The 21,064-nt window shown below is 43.8% G+C and overlaps 1 protein-coding gene and 1 non-coding gene across 4 annotated transcripts in view; both read right to left on the reverse strand.

The window, feature by feature from the left end:
* The window catches only part of SEC61A2 (SEC61 translocon subunit alpha 2), a 41,018-nt gene that overhangs the window by 6,671 nt on the left and 13,283 nt on the right, over positions 1–21,064 (reverse strand). For 2 of the 3 annotated variants that reach the window (XM_033209213.1, XM_033209214.1), the window contains exons 4-9: positions 16,420–16,498; positions 9,904–10,035; positions 9,671–9,780; positions 2,820–2,973; positions 1,684–1,844; positions 647–844 (exon numbers count right to left, since the gene is read on the reverse strand). In XM_033209213.1, coding sequence (XP_033065104.1) covers positions 647–844; positions 1,684–1,844; positions 2,820–2,973; positions 9,671–9,780; positions 9,904–10,035; positions 16,420–16,498 — 834 coding nt within the window. The remainder of the gene's footprint in view (positions 1–646; positions 845–1,683; positions 1,845–2,819; positions 2,974–9,670; positions 9,781–9,903; positions 10,036–16,419; positions 16,499–21,064) is intronic. The other variant, XR_004436630.1, reaches the window with a different exon arrangement.
* Positions 13,835–13,938, reverse strand: LOC117082927. Its single transcript, XR_004436849.1, has one exon. It is a non-coding gene; the product is annotated as a small nucleolar RNA U13 (small nucleolar RNA).

Here is a 21,064-nt window from a genome sequence, read left to right on the forward strand (position 1 = left end):
TTTTTATTTTTAGTTTTTGGAGACAGTCTCGTTCTGTCACCCAGGCTGGACTGCAGCAGCATGATCTCGGCTCACTGCAACCTCCATCTCCCGGGTTCAAGCAATTCTCCTGTCTTGGCCTCCTGAATGGTTGGGACTACAGGCATCTGCCACCATGCCTGGCTAATATTTGTATTTTTAGTAGAGATGGGGTTTCACCATGTTGGCCAGGCTGGTCTCGAACTCCTGACCTCAGGTGATCCACCCACCTCAGCCTCCCAAAGTGCTGGGATTACGGGAGTGAGCCACTGCACCCAGACAGCAAAGAGCATTTTTTAGAAAACATTATTATAGACAATACTGGAATAAGATGACAAAATAGGAAATTACTTTTCTGAAATCAACCACAATTTGAGCTTAAAAGGTCATTCAAATGAGATGTGAAAGTGCTTCCTAGACAGCAAAATAATAAAAAGCACTTGGGCAATCTTAACTTCTGCAACACTTACCAGTTCTTCCAGATAGGTACTAAACTGTGCTATACAGGTAAGTGAATCTGAAAATATTATAGCAAATGCTCCAATGTCGACCTCATTCCGTTAAAAATACAACCATGAAATACAAATTATAATCAACTTTAAATAATATAAATAAACATAATACTCACGGCCCACTGTCCTAGTAAATTTACTAAAAAGTTGCCACTAAATCGAACAGACAGCATCTGGGAAATAACATACAGGTTTGACACCAAGGCCGACTGGAGGATGATGGGGATGTTGGAGGTGTAGAAGAGTTTGATGGGGTAGCTGCTGTACTGTCCTCGGTAGCGGGCCGATTTAATGGGCAAGTCAACGCGAAATCCCTAAAAAAGGAAACCAAGAGTAAGTGGGGGAACTAGACACATTAAGAAAAGAACAGAGACCAGAGAGGGAAAACAAAGAACAGTGGGGAGGATGAAAAGACACTGCGGGCCGGGCGGGGGGGCTCACGCCTGTAATCCCAGCACTTTGGGAGGCCGAGGCAGGCGGATCCTGAGGTCAGGAGATCAAGACCATCCTGGGCAATGTGGTGAAATCCCATCTCTACCAAAATACAAAAAATTAGCCAGGCGTGGTGGCGGGCACCTGTAGTCCCAGCTATTCAGAAAGCGGAGGCAGGGGAATCGCTTGAATCCGGGAGGTGGAGGTTGCAGTGAGCCGAGATTGCACCACCCTACTCCAGCCTGGCGACAGAGCAAGACTCCATCTCAAAAAACATAAAAAATAAAAAATAAAAAACTAGCCAGGTGTGGTGGCACGTGCCTGTAATCTCAGCTATTCAGGAAGCTGAGGCAGGAGTATCACTCGAACCCAGGAGCTGGAGGTTGGAGTGAGCTAAGCCACCGCACTCCAGCCTGGGCAACAAGAGCAAAACTCTGTCTCAGGAAAAAAAAACAGCAAAGACAATGCTAACAAAGACGTTCTGCCTTTTAAAGTGTCGAGAGTCTGCTTCCTGCTGATGGGCCAAAACAAAAACCAAAAAGTACCGAGACTCCAATATCTCACACCCTAAAATCAGAGTCTGGAGACTCGAATTGCAAAATTGTATTTCCCCTGATCTTAAACTCTGACTTGTCAAACACTAGCATGTCAGATGGCATTCTCTTCCAGAGCACAGTGAAAATCTACATCCCACTTACTTTGGTGAAAAGATTATACTTACTTGGAAATATATAACAACAGCAAACACAAAAACTGTAGCAATGAGGTTCATGAGATTGGGTAAGTTCTGCCGATAAAAAGCCTCCCGTAAAGCTCGGACTTTGTCTGTCCTGGTGGCCAACAAATGGAACAGAGCTATGACTGCGCCCTCGAACTCAGTACCTGTAAAATCAAGACAGACATGACCTGTGGACTCATTGTCCAAAGCTGTCCCAAAGCTCAAACAAATAACTGTGAAAGTCCAGTATACAGCAGAAAATATGAGTCAAAAGAATTCTCCAATGTTTGCTTTATGATACAGCCATGTGAGCAAGTTCTACAAATATTTAGATCACTGAGGCAAATCTATCTTTTTATAGCATAAATCTGAAGTTTTCTCAAGAGACTATTCTTGATGAAAACATACAATGTAAAATTTACCAAAGCAAAATTTCATTCACAGAGATTTGCCTCTCCTTTACTTTAGGGAAGGAAGAGAGTATTTTTAGAAAAAATAAAAAAGCAGCAAAGCAGAGCAGAGATGTCAGAATTAAGAGATAGATGTCACTCTATCAAGCCTGCCTTGAAGTTTACTGCACCAAGAACATTAATAATCATTACAATTTTCTTAAGGCTGGGATCGGAGTTTAGGTATTAACCACTTAGGACAGTATCTGTTAGAAGTGGAGATGAGGAAGGGGAAAGAGAGAATGAAATATTTCAAAACTTCGGTGCTATTACAAAGCCAATTAGAAGAGCAGCAAAGTAGGAGTGCTCCAGGTGGATTCAATGAACAAGTCTTTTCATTTGAAAAATCTAAAATCCACTACCTTGTTATCCCCCTACGGATGCTGAAATCAGTCAAATAAATGACTTCTGCAGCAATGCCTTAAGCAAGGTTAACAAACGAAATTTTAAAAATCTGTTTGCAACCACTGAAATTTTAAATGAGCAGAGGCTAAAATTTGGATACTATTCTCTCTGAGGTAGTGTTGCTTATTCCACAAATCTCTGCTTATTAAGTTTTGAAGAATTCGCATTCCTTATCCCCTAGGAGAGCAAACCAGAATGGCTCTAGGCATGTACTGCGACACGATGGGTTTTTTTCCAGCACACATCCAGCAAAACGCGTGCAGTTGCAGTCACTGTGCGATGTACCTCTGCCAGTGTTAATGGTAGTGGGACTAAAGGCCTTCCAGACAATGGTCTCACAGATGTTGGTGGCAATAAAGAGGGAAATCCCAGACCCCAAGCCGTAACCCTTCTGTAGCAGCTCATCTAACAGCAGCACAATCAAACCAGCAACAAACAACTGTGGGGAAAGAAATGCAAGTAAGCAGAAGCAAGAACAAACTCAAGAAAGGGGGAGAGGAACACCATTGGCTATTTCCAAGCTAGGGGCGTTTTGAATATTAAGGCCTGACCGTTGCAATTTCACTACGATGACCAACTGCCTTTCTGGCCTGCTTTCATTTACTCAGGCCAATCCAGAACAGTAAGAGGACTGGAAATACTGTTGCGTTATAAAGCAGACATTTCAACTTTAAAGTCTATTTACACTTATCTGAATAGTTTCTTTTGCAATGTTTAAATAAAGCCTGTTTGAAAAACACACTGAAACAAAAAAGTGATCACAGTATTCTAGAATTTATGACAGCAAGAAACTGAAAACATCCCAAATACCTCCAAGGAAGTAAAAAGCCAGATGAATTCTGGTATAATAGCAAGATGGAAATGTACACTGCCATCAAAGGGTCAGTCTAAGGGCTGTGCTGATCCTTTGAAAAAAGCATTATATATGTATTATATATATGTATATTCTATACAATGTGTACAGAGTAAAAAACAACACAAATATGGACTCAAATATGTACTCCAGCAACAATGTAAAAATGCATTCTATACACATAGTGACAAAGATTGAATGTAAATTTGCAGACAGTTATGGTTAAGCTCATCATGTTTTTAAAAATGAAAGCATACTAACTTTAATGTATGGGATATTGAAAATTCTGAACTTGCTTCTTGGAGAAGACATTCCTGTAAAAGCATGCATTAATGAAAAACAATCCCTGGCCTTTCAAGTGACCTCCTCAGTCATCTGACCCCTTCCCTGCACTGGAATAACCTAATCAAGACAGGAAGAAAACATGCTTCCATGCCCCCAACCTCACACACGTCCCCACTTTAAAGACACCCTCTGGCAGAAGTGAGGAAGTCACTTCCATTCCTCCCGGTTCTCAAGCCGCCCACCCTCATTTTGTACCCACTTTATCCAATATCACCTGCTGGAAGAGTGACCACACTAACCACAAGAGACCCTTTTAGGCATGCTTACCTTACACAGTGTTGTTGTTTCCTTAACTGCCATTTCAATAGTTGGACAGAGCCTAACTTGTCTATTTACAGTCTTTTAGTCTGAGTTTCAATGGACAGGAGAAAGGGTACGATTCTCCAAACTTCTAAGAGAGATCATGCTAATCCTTTACTGCTTGAAAACCAAGTTTGACATTTTGACAAAATAATGTAGAGGTTAGGACTTACTACCGATTCTATTTAAGCACAATCATGTCATGAGTGAACAGATACTCCCCATCATAAATCGAGAAACCCATCCTATGCAGGAAATAACAGCTGTCCATGAACATCAGCCACCGGACAGCGTCGTGATGGGCCTGAGAAATGAGCTCTCCAGAGTCCCACAGCAGCTCTGAAACCACTCGTTCTCCAGACCCCTGTTCAGAACAGGGACCATCGGACAACACAGTCATTCATTTCTGTCCTGTGAACAGCAGCTCTGAAACCACTCGTTCTCCAGACCCCTGTTCAGAACAGGGACCATCGGACTACAGAGTCATTCATATCTGTCCTGTGAGCAGCAGCTCTGAAACCACTCGTTCTCCAGACCCCTGTTCAGAACAGGGACCGTCGGACAACACAGTCATTCATATCTGTCCTGTGAAAATTCAACTCGGGTTTTTCCAAAGGGAAGAAGAAATGATAAAGAAATGAGACAGTTCCTATAATTAAGGGAATAAAAGACAGCACATATCATGAATCCTGTGAAAAGGGATAGGAACCCAGGAAGTGGCAGCAGTGTCTACAGTGATGGGACCTGAACCCTAACCGCATGTGCACGGGGAATGGACATGTATGATGAGCTGGTATAGACATGGCACTTAACATATTTTAACCCTGCATGGCACCTACACACAACTTAGTTTTGTCAAACTACCTTTTAAGTATGTCAAAACATACTTACCTTTATTACATGCCATGCACACTGATATTCTCTAATAGTTTTTTAAAATGTTTATTTAATCAAGACCTGCTATTTAGATTTCTAAACTCACTAGCTGAAAAACACTAACCATGCGAATGAAAACATGAACAAATACGGTGAGAAATACCCTCCACAACGCATGCAAACAGGTTTCAAAACCTACGCGTCTGGCTGAAACACACTGATCCAATCATAGCTCTCCAGTGTAGCCACACATTTTCAATCGTAGCGATGCCTTGCAAAGACACAAATTGGTCACTGCCCACCTATAATCAAACGTGACCTATCTCTTTCCACGTTAACACAGAAGAATTCACCGTAACACACATATTTGTATATCAGAATTCATGTAGATGAGTAGTGTACATCCACTTCACTTGTTTCATTCTTGGACTGTAACAACTTCCGATTTCTGACTACTGAAAATAAACATCAAAATAGCTTCACTATTTCATATCCATTTAAATCCATAACTGACTCCGTAGGAAGTCAATCCTATAGCTAGCTAGCTGAGAATCACGCAGTGGAGATCCCTTAGGAATCGGAATATATCCTTAGGTAAGATACTAGAGACATTTTCTTGATGTATAATGTTCTACGAGCTACATGCCAGTTCTAAGTGTCTTTTAAAAATCAAGATTATTCTAAACTCTGGATTGCATAAATAAAGTGCTATAAAGAAATAAAACTGAAGGCAACAATTGGCCTGTCCATACCCTCAACGATGTCTAAAGCATATGAAGAGAAACCCCAAGCACTGAAAGGTCCTAAAATCAGACTCCAGAGTGTCTTCTCTCCCCACCCAATGCGCCTCTTTCCCTAATTCCCAAGGGCTGTAAATTTGCCAATCAAGTGATTTGTAAATGGAGAAATAAAGACAAAGTTAATCTTTTATATTTTTTAGAGACAGATCTCACTCTGTTGCTGAGACTGGAGAGCAGTGGTGTGACCTCGGCACACTGCAACCTCCAACTCCCAGGTTCAAGCAATTCTCCTGCCTCAGCCTCCCTAGTAGATGGATTACAGGCATGCACTGCCATGCCTGGCCAATTTTGGTGGTGTTATTTTATTTTACTTTTTGAGACGGAGTCCGGCTCTGTTGCCAGGCTGCAGTGCAGTGGCACAATCTCAGCTCACTGCCACCTCTGCCTCCTAGGTTCTGCCTCAGCCTCCTGAGTAGCTGAGATTACAGGCATGCACCACCACGCCTAGCTGATTTTTGTATTTTTAGTAGAGACAAGGTTTCACCATGTTGGACACGATGGTCTCGACCTCCTGACCTCGTGATCCACCTGCCTCGGCCTCCCAAAGTGCTGGGATTACAGGTGTGAGCCACTGCACCCAGCCAATTTTTGTGTTTTAAGTAGAGACAGGGTTTCACCATGTTGGCCAGACTGGTCTCAAACACCTGACCTCAAGTGATCCGCCCTCCTCGGCCTCCCAAAGTGCTGGGATTACAGGTGTGAGCCACCACACCTGACAGTTATTCTTTAAGAAAACGTGTCTTCTACCAAATGAGAACACACTGGGGATCAGAAAGCTTCCAAAGAACTTGATCATTCATTAAAAATTCCTGCCCCAGACCAGGCGTGGTAGCTCACACCTGTAATCCCAGCATTTCGGAAGGCCGAGGTAGGTGGATCACCTGAGGTCAGGAGCTCAAGACCAGCCTGGCCAACGTGGCAAAACCCCATCTCTACTAAAAATACAAAACTAGCTGGATATGGTGGCAGGCCCCTGTAATCCCAGCTACTTGGGAGGCTGAGGCAGAACTGCTTGAACCTGGGAGGCAGAGGGTGCAGTGAGCCGAGATTGCACCATTGCACTCCAGTGTGGAAGACACAGCAGGACTCCGTCTCCAAAAAAAAAAAAAATTCCTGCCCTAGTCAAATGACAAAACAGTTCCATCTCATTAAAGTCAGTTTATTGTTAATGCTAAATAAATACTTGAACAGTATAACTTTCGTGGATATAAATTACATTCATTAAATAATCTTATATTTTGCTTCCTACATAACGTTTCTAATTTAAAAAACAGAATGCTCTGCAATCCCAGCACTTTGGAAGGGTGAGGCGGGTGGATCACCTGAGGTCGGGAGTTCAAGACCAGCCTGACCAACATGGAGAAACCCTGTCTCTACTTAAAAAATACAAAATTAGCCGGGCCTGGTGATGTATGCCTGTAATCCCAGCTACTCAGGAGGCTGAGGCAGGAGAATCGCTCGAACCCAGGAGGTGGAGGTTGCAGTGAGCCAAGATCGCGCCACTGCACTCCAGCCTGGGCAACAAGAGTGAAACTCCATCTCAAAAACAGAAACAAAAAAACAGGATGCTCAACCACCCCAGTCTGAGACCGTCAGACTTCTCTCAATGCATATACTAATAAACTGGTACTTGAGATTATTTTGCTTGATCTTGATCTTTTGAACTGACAGAAAAAAATTCCTGGCTGGGCACGGTGGCTCACACATGTAAGCCCAGCACTTTGGAAGGCCAAGGCAGGCGGATCAAGAGGTCAAGAGACCGAGACCATCCTAGCCAACATGGTAAAATCTCATCTCTACTAAAAATAGAAAAATTAGCCAGGCGTGGTGGCACCTGTAGTCCCAGCTACACAGGAGACTGAGGGAGGAGAATCGCTTGAACCGAGGAAAGGGAGGTTGCAGTGGGCCGAGATCAGGCCACCACTCACTGTACTTCAGCCTGGCGACACAGCGAGACTCTGTCTCAAAAAAAAAAGAAAAAATTTCCTAAACTAATCTGAATTCCATAAAGTGAAAAAGAGGAGGCATTTCCAAGAAAATCAGGACTCCAGATACCCATTTTTTTCTTTTTTTTTGGAGACAGAGTCTCACTCAGTTGTCCAGGCTGGAGTGCCGTGGCGCGATCTCGGCTCACTGCAAGCTCCGCCTCCCGGGTTCACGCCATTATCCTGCCTCAGCCTCCCGAGTAGCTGGGACGACAGGCACCCGCCACTACACCAGCTAATTTTTTTGTATTTTTAGTAGAGACGGGGTTTCACCATGTTAGCCAGGATGGTCTCAATCTCCTGACCTCGTGATCTGCCCCTATCAGCCTCCCAAAGTGCTGGGATTACAGACATGAGCCACTGTGCCTGGCCTCAGATACCCACTGTTTATTAACTTAAACAAACTTCTTTTCAAAACACAAGAAAGATAACTTACGTACAATCTGTTCTTGGGTAATTTATCTAAATGGTTTTTAAGGATTGTACAACAGAAAAATATCTTCTAAACTTAACATACTTTAAGATACTTAGGGCTGGGCGTGGTGGCTCACGTCTGTAATCCCAGCACATTGGGAGGCTGAGGTGGGCAAATCACGAGGTCAGGAGTTCAAGACCAGCCTGGCCAAATGGTGAAACCCCATCTCTACCAAAAATACAAAAAATGAGCTGGGCGTGGTCGTTGGCACCTGTAATCCCAGCTACTCAGGAGGCTGAGGCAGGAGAATTGCTTGAACACGGGAGAGGAGACGGAGGTTGCAGTGAGCTGAGATCATGCCACTACACTCTAGCCCGGGCAACAGAGTGATACTAAATCTCAAGGAAAAAAAAAAAAAAAGATACTTAGGACACTGATAATTATGTTGACCTTTAAAAATTCCATTCCCAAGTGGTTCACGCCTGTAATCCCAGCACTTTGGGAGGCCGAGGCGGGCGGATCACGAGGTCAGGAGATCAAGACCATCCTGCTTAACACGGTGAAACCCCGTCTCTACTAAAAATACACACACACACACACACACACAAAATTAGCCGGGCGTGGTGGCGGGCGCCTGTAGTCCCAACTACTGGGGAGGCCAAGGCAGGAGAATGGCGTGAACCCGGGAGGCGGAGCTTGCAGTGAGCTGAGATCCGGCCACTGCACTCCAGCCTGGGCGACAGAGTGAGACTCCATCTCACCAAAAAAAAAAAAAGAAAAAAAAATTCCATTCCCAAGCATCCATTTAAAAAACCCATAGAACATATTTATGTGTGTATAAATAGTGTTTCACTGACTCTAAGATATTACCATTTAAAACATTATTTTGTGTACTACTAAGAAAAGAATACTGCCAATTAACTTGTGACACAATACCTTATTACAACGAATTTTAATTTTCTACTTACAAAAAGGTATTTTAGACCTCGAGGCAGATATTTGTCATCTAGCTTGCCCTTCTATATTTAAACAATAACCTTCATTTCAGTAACACATCACAGCAGATTTTCTGAACACCTTTAGACAGCAACTGAACTCAAACAGCCGTTCTGTAAGAACGCACTCAGCCAACTAACACCAGGACGACATGAACAAGCTGACATACGCGCGGGCAGTGACAACACCACTGTCTCCTGGCGGACTGCAAGTCTCCTGGCGGACTGCACTATTTACTGTACAGAAACATCCTGATTCCAGAGACATCACAATGTGACAAATGTGCATCTCAAGAATCAATACAGTTGATCCATAATTCTTGGTATTGTGCAGTTATGAAGCTCTTAGAATAAATTTGAATTTTTCACATCAACACAATTTGAACACATCATGGTCATAGAAGATTTTTTTAAAAATGTACACATATCACTTCAGTGATCAAGATACTATAATCAAATAATTCAACGGTAAAAAAATGAACAAGTCAATCCCTAAAGAACTGTTAGAAAAGAAAAAAGGAATCAAACTGTTTTGTTATCTGCATAGGAAAATACAGGATTTCTTACCTGAATAATGATAAGGAGACAGATCCCGGCACCCATTTCCGCAGGGTCCCCGTACATCCCCGTCATGACATACACAATGGCTTGCCCGATGGTAATGATCATACCAAACACTGACGAGAAGTGGGGGAAAGGAGAGCACGCTTACCACCAACAACAAGGAAAGCCCGAGAAAACATCTTTACCGCAAGCAGTCTCAAACTTGGAAAACGCTCTTGAACTGCGTTAATGCTCACGTTTCTGGGCTCCATTGAATAAAGCTCTATCTTTCGGTGTATCTCCCACTTCAATGATTTTGGCTCCAGCTAACAACTGCATAATCAAACCAGATGTTACAATTGGGGAGATACCCAATTCCATTAAAGTTCCTGGAGAGGAAGGGGAGAGAAGTGTGCAATGTTTATTGTACACGATACAAACGGATTTACAGGTGTCCCACTCCCTAATTACCTCAACTGAAACACACATGTAAATTTTCACAAGCAAATTTTCATTTCTTAAACATTAATTGCTGGCCGGGCGCGGTGGCTCAAGCCTGTAATCCCAGCACTTTGGGAGGCCGAGACGGGCGGATCACGAGGTCAGGAGATCGAGACCATCCTGGCTAATACGGTGAAACCCCGTCTCTACTAAAAATACAAAAACTAGCCGGGCGAGGTGGCGGGCGCCTGTAGTCCCAGCTACTCGGGAGGCTGAGGCAGGAGAATGGCGGGAACCCGGGAGGCGGAGCTTGCAGTGAGCTGAGATCTGGCCACTGCACTCCAGTCCGGGCGACAGAGCGAGACTCCGCCTCAAAAAAAAAAAAAAAAAAAAAAAAACATTAATTGCTAAGAAAAGTTCTCATTTATTAACACACTCCTGCAACAATGCCCTGAATGAAAAGTACTATCGGCTTGGCGCAGTGGCTCACGCCTGCAGTCCCTGCACTTTGGGAGGCCGAGGTGTGTGGATCACTTGAGATCAGGAGTTCCAGAGCAACTGGCCAACAAGGTGGCCAGATAGAAACCCTATCTCTACCAAAAATACAGAAATTAGCCAGGTGTGGTGGCGGGCACCTGTAATCCCAGCTACTCAGGAGTCTGAGGCAGGAGAATTGCTTGAACCTGGAAGGTAGAAGTTGCAGTGAGCCGAGATTGCACCACTGCACTCCAGCCTGGGCAACAGAGTGAGACTCCCATCTCAAAAACAAACCAAAAAAAAAGAATTTATAGTGAGAAATAAGAAAATCAAATATGCCAATTGTGTAAGGTAGGTATGGAATTAAGTAATTCTACACTGCCAAGACTTTTCCTGGGCCACTCTGTCACATCACTCCCTTCAATCCTGTTTTCATAAATGCTGAAAAGGTAGCCTTCATGTCAGAAAATATTCCACCTTAAGGGGGATTTTTTATGTCATCTCAGATACTTCCTCAATAGTAAAAAAATAAAAACAAGTTTTAGTGTTTAAGACATTAGATGGATTTATTGGCCAGGCGTCATGGCTCACACCTGTAATCCCAGCACTTTGGGAGGCCGAGGCCAGCGGATCACCTGAGGTCAGGAGATCAAGACCATCCTGGCCAACATGGTGAAACCCCATCTCTACTAAAAATACAAAAATTAGCCAGGTGTGGTGGCGTGCGCCTGTAGTCCCAGCTACTCAGGAGGCTGAGACAGGAGATTCCCTTGAACCGAGGAGTCGGAGGTTGCAGTGAGCCAAGATCGCACCACTGCACTCCAACCTGGCGACAAAGTGAGACTCCATCTCAAAAAACAGGCCGGGCACAGTGGCTCATGCCTGTAATCACAGCACTTTGGGAGGCCGAGGCAGGCAGATCACGAGGTAAGGAGTTTGAGACCAGCCTGGCCAATATGGTAAAACCCCTTCTCTACTAAAAATACGAAAGTTAGCCAGGCATGGTGGCACACGCCTGTAGTCCCAACTACTCGGGAAGCTGAGGCAGAAGACTCGCTTGAACCTGGGAGGCACAGGTTGCAGTGAGCTGAGATCACGGCACTGCACTCCAGCCTGGGCGATAGAGGGAGACTCTGTCTCAAAAAAAAAAAAAAAAGAAAAGAAAACAGACATTAGATAGACTTCTTAAATCACCAAAATTTATTATTGCAAAATAGCTCCAGAATTAATTTAATCAAGCTTTAATAAATATCTGATATAGGAAATATGGCATTTCAAATCAGTAGAGAAAAAAAGAATGGACCTTGGCAAAAAAATTGGCCATTTTTAGGAAATTAAACCTAGATTCCTTACCAGATGCCTCATGCCTTACATCAAAATAAATGCTACATGTATAGAAATTCTTTGTCTTTCTTTTTTAGACAGAGTCTCGCTGTCACCCAGGCTGGAGTGCAATGGCACGATCTTGGCTCACTGCAACCTCCACCTCCCGGATTCAAGCAATTCTCCTGCATCAGCCTCCCGAGTACCTGAGATTACAGTCGTGAGCCACCATGCCCAGCTCATTTCTGTATTTTCAGTAGAGATAGGGTTTCACTACATTGGCCAGACTGGTCTCGAATTCCTGACCTCAAGTGATCTGCCCCTCTTGGCCTCCCAAAGTGCCGGGATTACAGGCATGAGCCACTGCACCCAGCCTCCATGTATAGAAAATTTAAACATAAAGGATAAATGACAAAAATACTAGAAGGAAATATGGGTGAGTAGCTTATCATCTTGGGGAAGAAAGTCTTTTTAAGCATGGCAAAAAATCTAGAAGCCACAAAGGAAAATATGGCAGATATGATTAGCTACAACTATGAAACTTCCACGTGGCAAAAGGCAGCATAATGGTTAGAATAAAACTATTTAGGCGGGCATGGTGGCTCACACCTGTCATCCCAACACTTTAGGAAGCCGAGGCAGGCCGATCACTTGAGGCCAGGAGTTTGAGAGCAGCCTAGGCAACAAAGTGAGACCCTTTCTCTACAAAAAACTAAAATACTAGCCAGAAATGGTGGGGCCCTGTTGTGGTCCCAGCTACACGGGAGGCTAAGGCAGGAGCATCGCTTGGCCCAGGAGGTCAAGGCTGCAGTGAGCTATGTTTTGCACCACTGCACTCCAGCCTGGGCAACAGAGCAAGAGCCTGTCCCAAAAAAAGAAGAAAAAAAAAATTAAACACAAATGACAAAAAGTTCTATTCTGTAATATGCAAAGAGCTCTTACAAATCAATTAAAAAGTGAACAAACTGGCCGGGCACAGTGGCTCACGCCTGTAATCCCCGCAGTTTGGGAGGCCGAAGCGGGTAGATCATAAGCTCAGGAGATCAAGACCATCCTGGCCAACACAGTGAAACCCTGTCTCTACTAAAAAATACAAAAAATTAGCCAGGCATGGTGGCGGGCGCCTGCCTATAATCCCAGCTACTCAGGAGGCTGAGGCAGGAAAAAAAAAAAAAAAAAAATTAATTAAAAAAAAAAGTGAACAAACCAATTTAAAAAGGAAACAGCAGATACATGATGTGTCTGCTCCCGATGCAGCTTTCTCAGGGAAATGCAGCACAGGAGTAGGCCCCCAGCACCCAAACCTGTACTGTGCAACCCTGGAACTCTAACCGAAGCTCATCCTGCCTGGCGCCAACGCTGTCATCTGGAATTTTAAACTAATAAAGAAAGAATCTGGGGCCGAGCACAGTGGCTCAAACCTGTGATCCCAGTGAGGCTGAGGCAGGTGGATCACCTGAGGTCAGGAGTTCGAGACCACCCTGGCCAACATGGTGAAACCCCATCTCTACTAAAAATACAAAAACTTAGCCAGATAGGGTGGCCTGTGCCTGTAGTTCTAGCTACTCAGGAGGCTGAAGCAGGAAAATCACTTGAACCTGGGAAGTAGAGGTTGCAGTGAGTCAAGATCACGCCATTGCACTCCAGCCTGGACAACAAAAGTGAAACTCCGCCTCAAACAAAACAAAACAAAACAAAACAGTATCTGGGAGTGTGGAGCTGAATCGCACAGAAAATGTTCACCAGTCCCTGGCTGCTGAGGCCTAAGGGCTGGCTGGCCAGGCTCTCCTTCCTCCTGGGGCTTAGCTGTTCACCTCCACTTTAGATTCCAAAAAGTAACCAGTATTCTTCCAGCAAATGTCATGTTTCTGTTTAAGCTACTCAGTGATTTCCTATTCCTTAATTTTTCGCCTTTATTTAAAAAATTTTTTTTCTTTTTTCTTTTCATGTTAGATGGGTCATGTCCCAAGATCCTAACAAGGCTGGAGAGAGGCGCATCTCACCCATGAGCGTGAAGGTCCAATCGTCACACCTACAGACTATGAAAGCATCTAGTTTCCTATTACTTATAACAAAAAGGAATGTAACACACTAATAAAAGTCCACTTACAGAAGAAATACAAATGTTCCATAAAAACAGAAAACAATGTTCAAACTCACCAATCTATAAAGAAATCAAAATGAACTAACTGTTGCCAGCTTTTACCTGTCTGACTGACAAAGACTACAATACTAATAATATCCACGGTTGAGAGAAATGGTCCTTCTCATATACTGTCACTGAGAGTGGAAAATCAAACAACTGTTTTGGAAGAGAATTTAGCCTTCTCTATCAAAAACTGTAGTAGTGTGCCCATCCTGTGTCCTAACAGTTGAACTTCTAGAATTTCATTCTATCAAAAAGTTACAGAAGGGTATGATACCCTTCATTGTAGCACTGTTTACAATGATATAAAATCAGGGGGAAACACGTAATATATGACAAGAAAGGACCCTCGTGGCCTGCAGAAGTTTCCCATCCATCCAACAATCTCCCAGCCCTTCACGATCCGACTTAGATACATCTGCAACCTCAGGTCCCACCATTCCTCCCTCTTCTTTCATCTCTTCCATCCCACATTCACCTTCTCAATATTCCTTTTTTTTTTTTTTTTTTTTTTTGAGACAGGGTCTGGCTGTGTCACCCAGGCTAGAGTGCAGTGGCGTGATCTTGGCTCACTGCAACCTCTGCCTCCCAGGCTCAAGTCATCCTCCCACCTCAGCCTCCCAAGTAGCTGGGACCACAGGTACACCAGACCACGCCTGGCTAATTTTTGTGTTTTTAGTAGAGATAGGGTTTTAATTTGTTGCCCAGGCTGGTCTCGGACTCCTGACCTCGAGTGATCTGCCCACTTTAGCCTCCCAAAGTGTTGGAATTACAGGCGTGAGCCCCCGCGCCCAGCCCCTCCTCAATGATCTTTGAACACACCAAGCACAGGCTCCCCTCAGGGCCTCTGCACTGGCTCTTCCCTAGAATGTGCCTCCCTCAGGTCTTCATGTGGCCTCCTCTCTCACTTCCTGCAGGTGTCTTTAAAGATCACCTTCCTAGAGCACCTTCCCCACCCCATGTACCTCCCCAACCAGCAAATATCAATTCCATGACAATTGGGACAGTCTTGTTCACTGCTCTAATCTCGGCACCTTACACAAAGGCTGACACCTGACACACAGTACGAATTCAATAAACGTGTTGAATGAATGATCAAATAAATCACGGCATATCCTTATAATGGAATAATAACATGGCCATTAATAGCTCATGTAAGATATTAAGGAACCAAAGTAGCAGAAGAGTATATACAGGACATCTTAGAGTTATAAGAAGTATATAGATGTATGTAGGTGAATGTACGTGAAAAGAAAAGGCCTCAATGCATAGTCACCAATCTAACAAATTCGCCAGAGCTCCCCTCAGAAGTGACACTTTTCTTTTCAGCTTCATATAAATCTATATACAAACTGCTAGTGCAGTTTTTAAATAATAAATCAATATTACCTTTATAACCTAAAAACATTTAAAAGAAATCTGCCAGCTACAGTGTTTCCAGGCTGGGTGCAGTGGCTCACACCTGTAATCCCGGCACTTTGAAAGCCCGGGGAGGGAGGATGGCATGAACCCAGGAGTACAAGACCAGCCTGGGCAACACAGCAAAACCGCATCTCTACAAAACTACAAAAATTAGCCAGGCATGGTGGCACGCGCCTATTGTCCCAGCTACTCAGGAGGCTGAAGTGGAAGGATCACCCAAAAAAAGTGTTTCCAAAAAAGAGGCAACCACTGTTCCTAAATGCAAGAAACCTCAAGACTGGTTGTACCCCTTGCTAGTCTCACTGTCCAGCATCCTCAGCCACAATTTCCCAGATGAACCATGTTGCTTGAGGCTTCAGGCTCAGCTCCAGCTGAGCTCCCCCACTGGCTCACATACTGGACTCCTCTTTTTTTTTTTTTTTTTTGTAGACAGAGTCTTACTCTGTTACCCAGAATGGATTGGCAGGGGTATGATCTTAGCTCACTGTAACCTCCACCTCCCACGTTCAAGCAATTCTCTTGCCTCAGCCTCCCGAGTAGCTGGCATTACAGGTGCACACCACCACGCCTGGCTAATTTTTGTATTTTCAGTAGAAACGGGGATTTCACCATGTTGGCCAGGCTGGTCTCAAACTCCTGGCCTCAAGTGATCCGCCCATTTCAGCCTCCCAAAGTGCTGGGATTACAGGGGTGAGCCACCAGGCCCCACCTGGACTCCAATTCCAATGTTACCTGGACATCACCTTCTTTGACACTGAAGATCAGGGTTTTCTAGTCCGTGAAAACCCAAGAACAGATTTCTCTATGATTACGGTAATCGCATGGTGGTGTCGTTATCTACACGCTAGGCTTCTCTAGGCAATGATATCCTCCCCTCCCTGTAGGCACTGAACTCTCATTGCTAATCCACATTTCCATCTGTTTGCTGTGAGTAGGAATGTGGAGACAGAAAAGACACGCATACCTCTATTGGAAGCCAGAATAACTCTCATCCAGTAGAAAGGATCTGCAGAATCTGATGACATGATTCCAAACAGAGGGATCTAAAATAGTACACAAAATAGTTTATGAAACTGTATTAATAAGGCTGAGGCATAAGAATCGATTGAACCCAGGAGGCAGAGGCTGCAGTGAGCCGAGATCGCACCACCGCACTCCAGCCTGGGTGACAGAGACTGTCTCAAAAAAAAAAAAAAAGTATAAAGTGTGTACTTAATTTACAGTGTATTCACTTAATGTTTGCAATACTTTTTAAAAAACTATTCTCATGTTCCTTAACAGAAACAAGCGTATCTTCAAGGTAAAGCTGTTTATTAAAAAGAAAATAAAAAGAAAAACATTCCATCACATAGATAAGGGTTAATAAAAAAATATAATTAAAAGAACCAGAAAGTGAAAATAAAAATAAAAACAACAAATCATTACTTAGTGCATTCACTAGTAAATATTCACATCGGTTATGGAGTGTTGTGGTACAACAATGTGAATATTCCTAATGTTACTAAACTGTACATCTAAAAATGGTTAAGATGTCATATTTTATATACTTTTACCACGATTTAAAAAACACTCCCACCAGTAGATTATGGAATATTATACCTGCCTAGTCATAGAATAATTTTGCAAAGCTCTATGTACTAAAGACAGCCAAGGTCACTCTTCTCAATGTAAGACTGAAGATGATATCCACGGTGGAATATTATAGAGCCACTAAAAATTATGCTTACTAAATCTGTAATAACATGGAAGAAGTACTTATGTCATAAAACTAAATATAAAATAGCAGTTCTCAACCTGGGGTGATTTTAGCCCCTACCCAAGACATTTGGCAATATCTAGAGACATTTTTGGTTGTCACAACTTGGGGTTGAGGTGGAGACCAAAGTGACTCCATCTTGGATGCTAATCTAGCAGGCTGACTTCTGCTCAACCCTGGTCCCAGGAGTAACTCCTGATTCCTGCTTTATTTACAGTCCTTAGTATAAGAACATGCACTCGCTATAAATGCTGCCCTGAGATCCAAGCAACCTTGATGCTGTTACACAAATGACAGGCGGTGACACAGAGCATTGTTACATGTTCTGGAAGGCTGCCTTCAATTGTCCTGCACAAAGTGTGTACACCCTTTCCCTGTGATAGATTAGCCCCGGGTCTGAGAGTAAGAGTGCAGGCCTTTCCCTGTCTTACTGCTGCCCCAAACTATGCTTCTGTCCATAAAATCACCCTCTACTGACAAACTGGATTTGTCTCCCACATTGATTGGTTTCTCAGCTCCTTCAGTGTTTGGGGGTCATTTTGCATATACAGCCCTTTCACAGAACAGGGGGTGCTGCTAGCATCTAGTGGGTAGAAGCCAGAGATGCTGCTGAACATCCTAAAATACACAGGACAGCCCCCCCGTGACAAGGAATCATCCCACTAAAATTTAGGAGTGCCACTGTTAAGAGGCCCTAGTATAAAAACAAAAGTACAAACGTGTATATATAAACATTGACACTGTAAATAGATGTACAGAAAATAAAACTAGGAGTAGATATGTTTTTAAATCCTAAACAGTGATTATCTGTAAATGGTGGAATTATGGTTGACTTTTTCTTCTGTATTCTTTTCAAATGGATCAAATTTTCCATCATGCGGACATTAACTTTTCATTAAAACAACAACAACAAAAAAGAAACACCTTATTCAGATTGCTTCATATTATATGACCCATGTTTAGGATACAGCACTTGGCCTCAACCCCTCCTCAACCATGTGGGGATCGGAAAAAGACATTTCAAAAACCTTCTCCACATGAAACTGATTTTTAAGAACGTTACAAGGCCGGGCGTGGTGGCTCACACCTGTAATCCCAGCACTTTGGGAGGCCAAGGCAGGCGGATCACGAGGTCAGAAGTTCGAGACCATCCTGGCTAACATGGTGAAACCTCGTTTCTACTAAAAATATAAAAAAAAAATTTGCCAGGTGTGGTGGCAGGCGCCTGTACTCCCAGTTACTTGGGAGGCTGAGGCAGGAGAATGGCATGGACCCGGGAGGCAGAGCTTGCAGTGAGCTGAGATGCGCCACTGCACTCCAGCCTGGGCAACAGAGCAAGACTCCGAGACTCCATCTCAAAAAAAAAACCAAAAAAACAAAGTTACAAAACATGCTGGCAGCAATTTTAAACAACTCACGTGATCAACCGAAACCTCTCTGAATGTCTAAATTTATTAGCTGGGTAACAAAACTGGTAAAGCATGAAGCATGGATATTTTATGTGCATCTTGCAGCTATAGACACTCTTCATTCAAAGAGAGAGGTGAGGGCCAGGCGCAGTGGCTCAAGCCTGTAACCCCAACATCTTGGGAGGCCAAGGTGGACAGATCACTTGAGGCCAGGAGTTCGAGACCAGCCTGGTCAACATGGTGAAACCCCATCTCTACTAAAAATACAAAAACTAGCCGGGAGTGGCAGCTCGTGCCTATAATCCCAGCTACTCAGGAGGCTGAGACAGGAAAATCGCTTGAAACTGGGAGGCAAGGCTTGCAGTGAGTGGACATAGTGCCACTGCACTCCAGCCTGGGCGACAGAGCGAGACTCTGTCTCCAAAAAAACAAAAGAAACATTACAGGAGAGTCCATATCAAAATATTCCACAAGTGGAAAGCGGTCATTCGGCCCAATGACCTTCCTTAATCCCCGATGGTTAGGTGCTCTGTGGGAAATGGAACAAGCCAATCTCCCATAATTAATGGTATACCCTCCTTTCCTGCAGCCAATAGGATTATGAAAATTGGTTTCTCATTTTATTTCACTTAGTAAATTCCATAGTTGAAGGATCATGTACAACAACAGGTGGGCAACAATAGGAGCCTATTTTCTATGAATCTGTCACAGTTGCAGAGTTCCAAACTTTTTGCTATATTTAATATAATAATCAGTTTCAACTTGTTAAGGCACTCTAAGCAGGTGGCCATTAGCCTGTGGTTGTTTCTGTACCCTGAAATCTCTTTTTTTTTTTTTTTTTTTTTTTTTTTGAGACGGAGTCTCGCTCTGTCGCCCGGGCTGGAGTGCAGTGGCCGGATCTCAGCTCACTGCAAGCTCCGCCTCCCGGGTTTACGCCATTCTCTCGCCTCAGCCTCCCGAGTAGCTGGGACTACAGGCGCCCGCCACCTCGCCCGGCTAATTTTTTGTATATTTTAGTAGAGACGGGGTTTCACCGTGTTAGCCAGGATGGTCTCGATCTCCTGACCTCGTGATCCGCCCGTCTCGGCCTCCCAAAGTGCTGGGATTACAGGCTTGAGCCACCGCACCCGGCCTATACCCTGAAATCTCACAAAAGAAAACTGAAAATGACCTTAGAGCATATTTGATTCTGAATGAGTTTCAGCCAATTACAGACAGCCAACCCGCCTATTAGCTACACAGAAACCTGTCACAGGACCATAATCAAAAGAGGCAAATGCCTAGCTGTAGCCAATCAAGTAATTTCTTTACTTCTGCAATTCTTTACCTCTGCTACAAAAGCTCACTGCCCACACCTATGGAGCAGCTCTCGGACCCTCTACCCATGTTGAGTGCTGTCAGGTTCATGAATCCTTTAATGCTCAAATAAACCCTAAGTTTATCTTGTCTGAAGGTTCTCTTTTAACAAACTTGACAAAAATACAGTACAGTACTCAGAGAAACAAAGCATTCCATGCCCTAATGGAAACCTGAACTAATCAGATGGAGAAACAGAAAATTAGCACCAGGGATTTCCAAACAGAAAACCAAACAATTTGTAGGGGGAGATGGCAAGATGAAATTAAATCACAGCATTTTCCTCCGCTGACACATCATAAAACACAGTTATTTATTTATTTATTTATTTATTTATTTTGGAAACAGAGTCTCACTGTCACCCAGGATGGAATGCCATGATATAATCTTGGCTCATTGCAACCGCCACCTCCCAGGTTCAAGCAATTATCCTGTCTCAGCCTCCCAAGTAGCTGGGATTACAGGTGTGTGCCACCACGCCCGGCTAATTTTTGTATATTTAGTAGAGAAAAGGTTTCACCATTTTGGCCAGATTGGTCTCAAACTCCTGATCTGCCCGCCTCTGCCTCCCGAAGTGAGGAGATTACAGGTGTGAGCTACCATGCCCAGCCTAAAATACATTTTTTTAAAACATGTAAAATAGCAAAAGCTACCAAGAACGAAAAAAGCTATGGAAAGAGAAAAAAATCTGTGAAGCAGCCAAACAAGAAAAGGGACTGTCAACTTGAAGCCTGGTGGTCCTGGGGAAAACTCCAGACAGTTGAGAAGGAAGGAGACTCAACACCAGAGCTGCTCCTGACCCTCACAACGGGAAGTCGACAGGATCTTAGACCTCCCATCAACGTTCCAAATCTGGAGGAAGTAAACCGCAGATATTCTTATCTTGTTCCCTCCTCTGGATAAGAAGGAAGGGAAACAGCAGCTGGGAAGAAATGGATGAAAGAGAAGACAGCAACGGGCTGAGCCTCTCTGATGGAAGTGAAGTATCACGGGCTACACCGAATTGGGAATGAAAAACTCTTCCACTCCAGGGCAGCAATCTGGAGCCTAGAATGAAAGACACTCGCCCTCAGTCGGATAGCGGACAG

Source organism: Trachypithecus francoisi, unplaced genomic scaffold, assembly GCF_009764315.1.
Source record: "Trachypithecus francoisi isolate TF-2019V2 unplaced genomic scaffold, Tfra_2.0 Lachesis_group9, whole genome shotgun sequence".
NCBI classification, from domain to species: Eukaryota; Metazoa; Chordata; class Mammalia; order Primates; family Cercopithecidae; genus Trachypithecus; species Trachypithecus francoisi.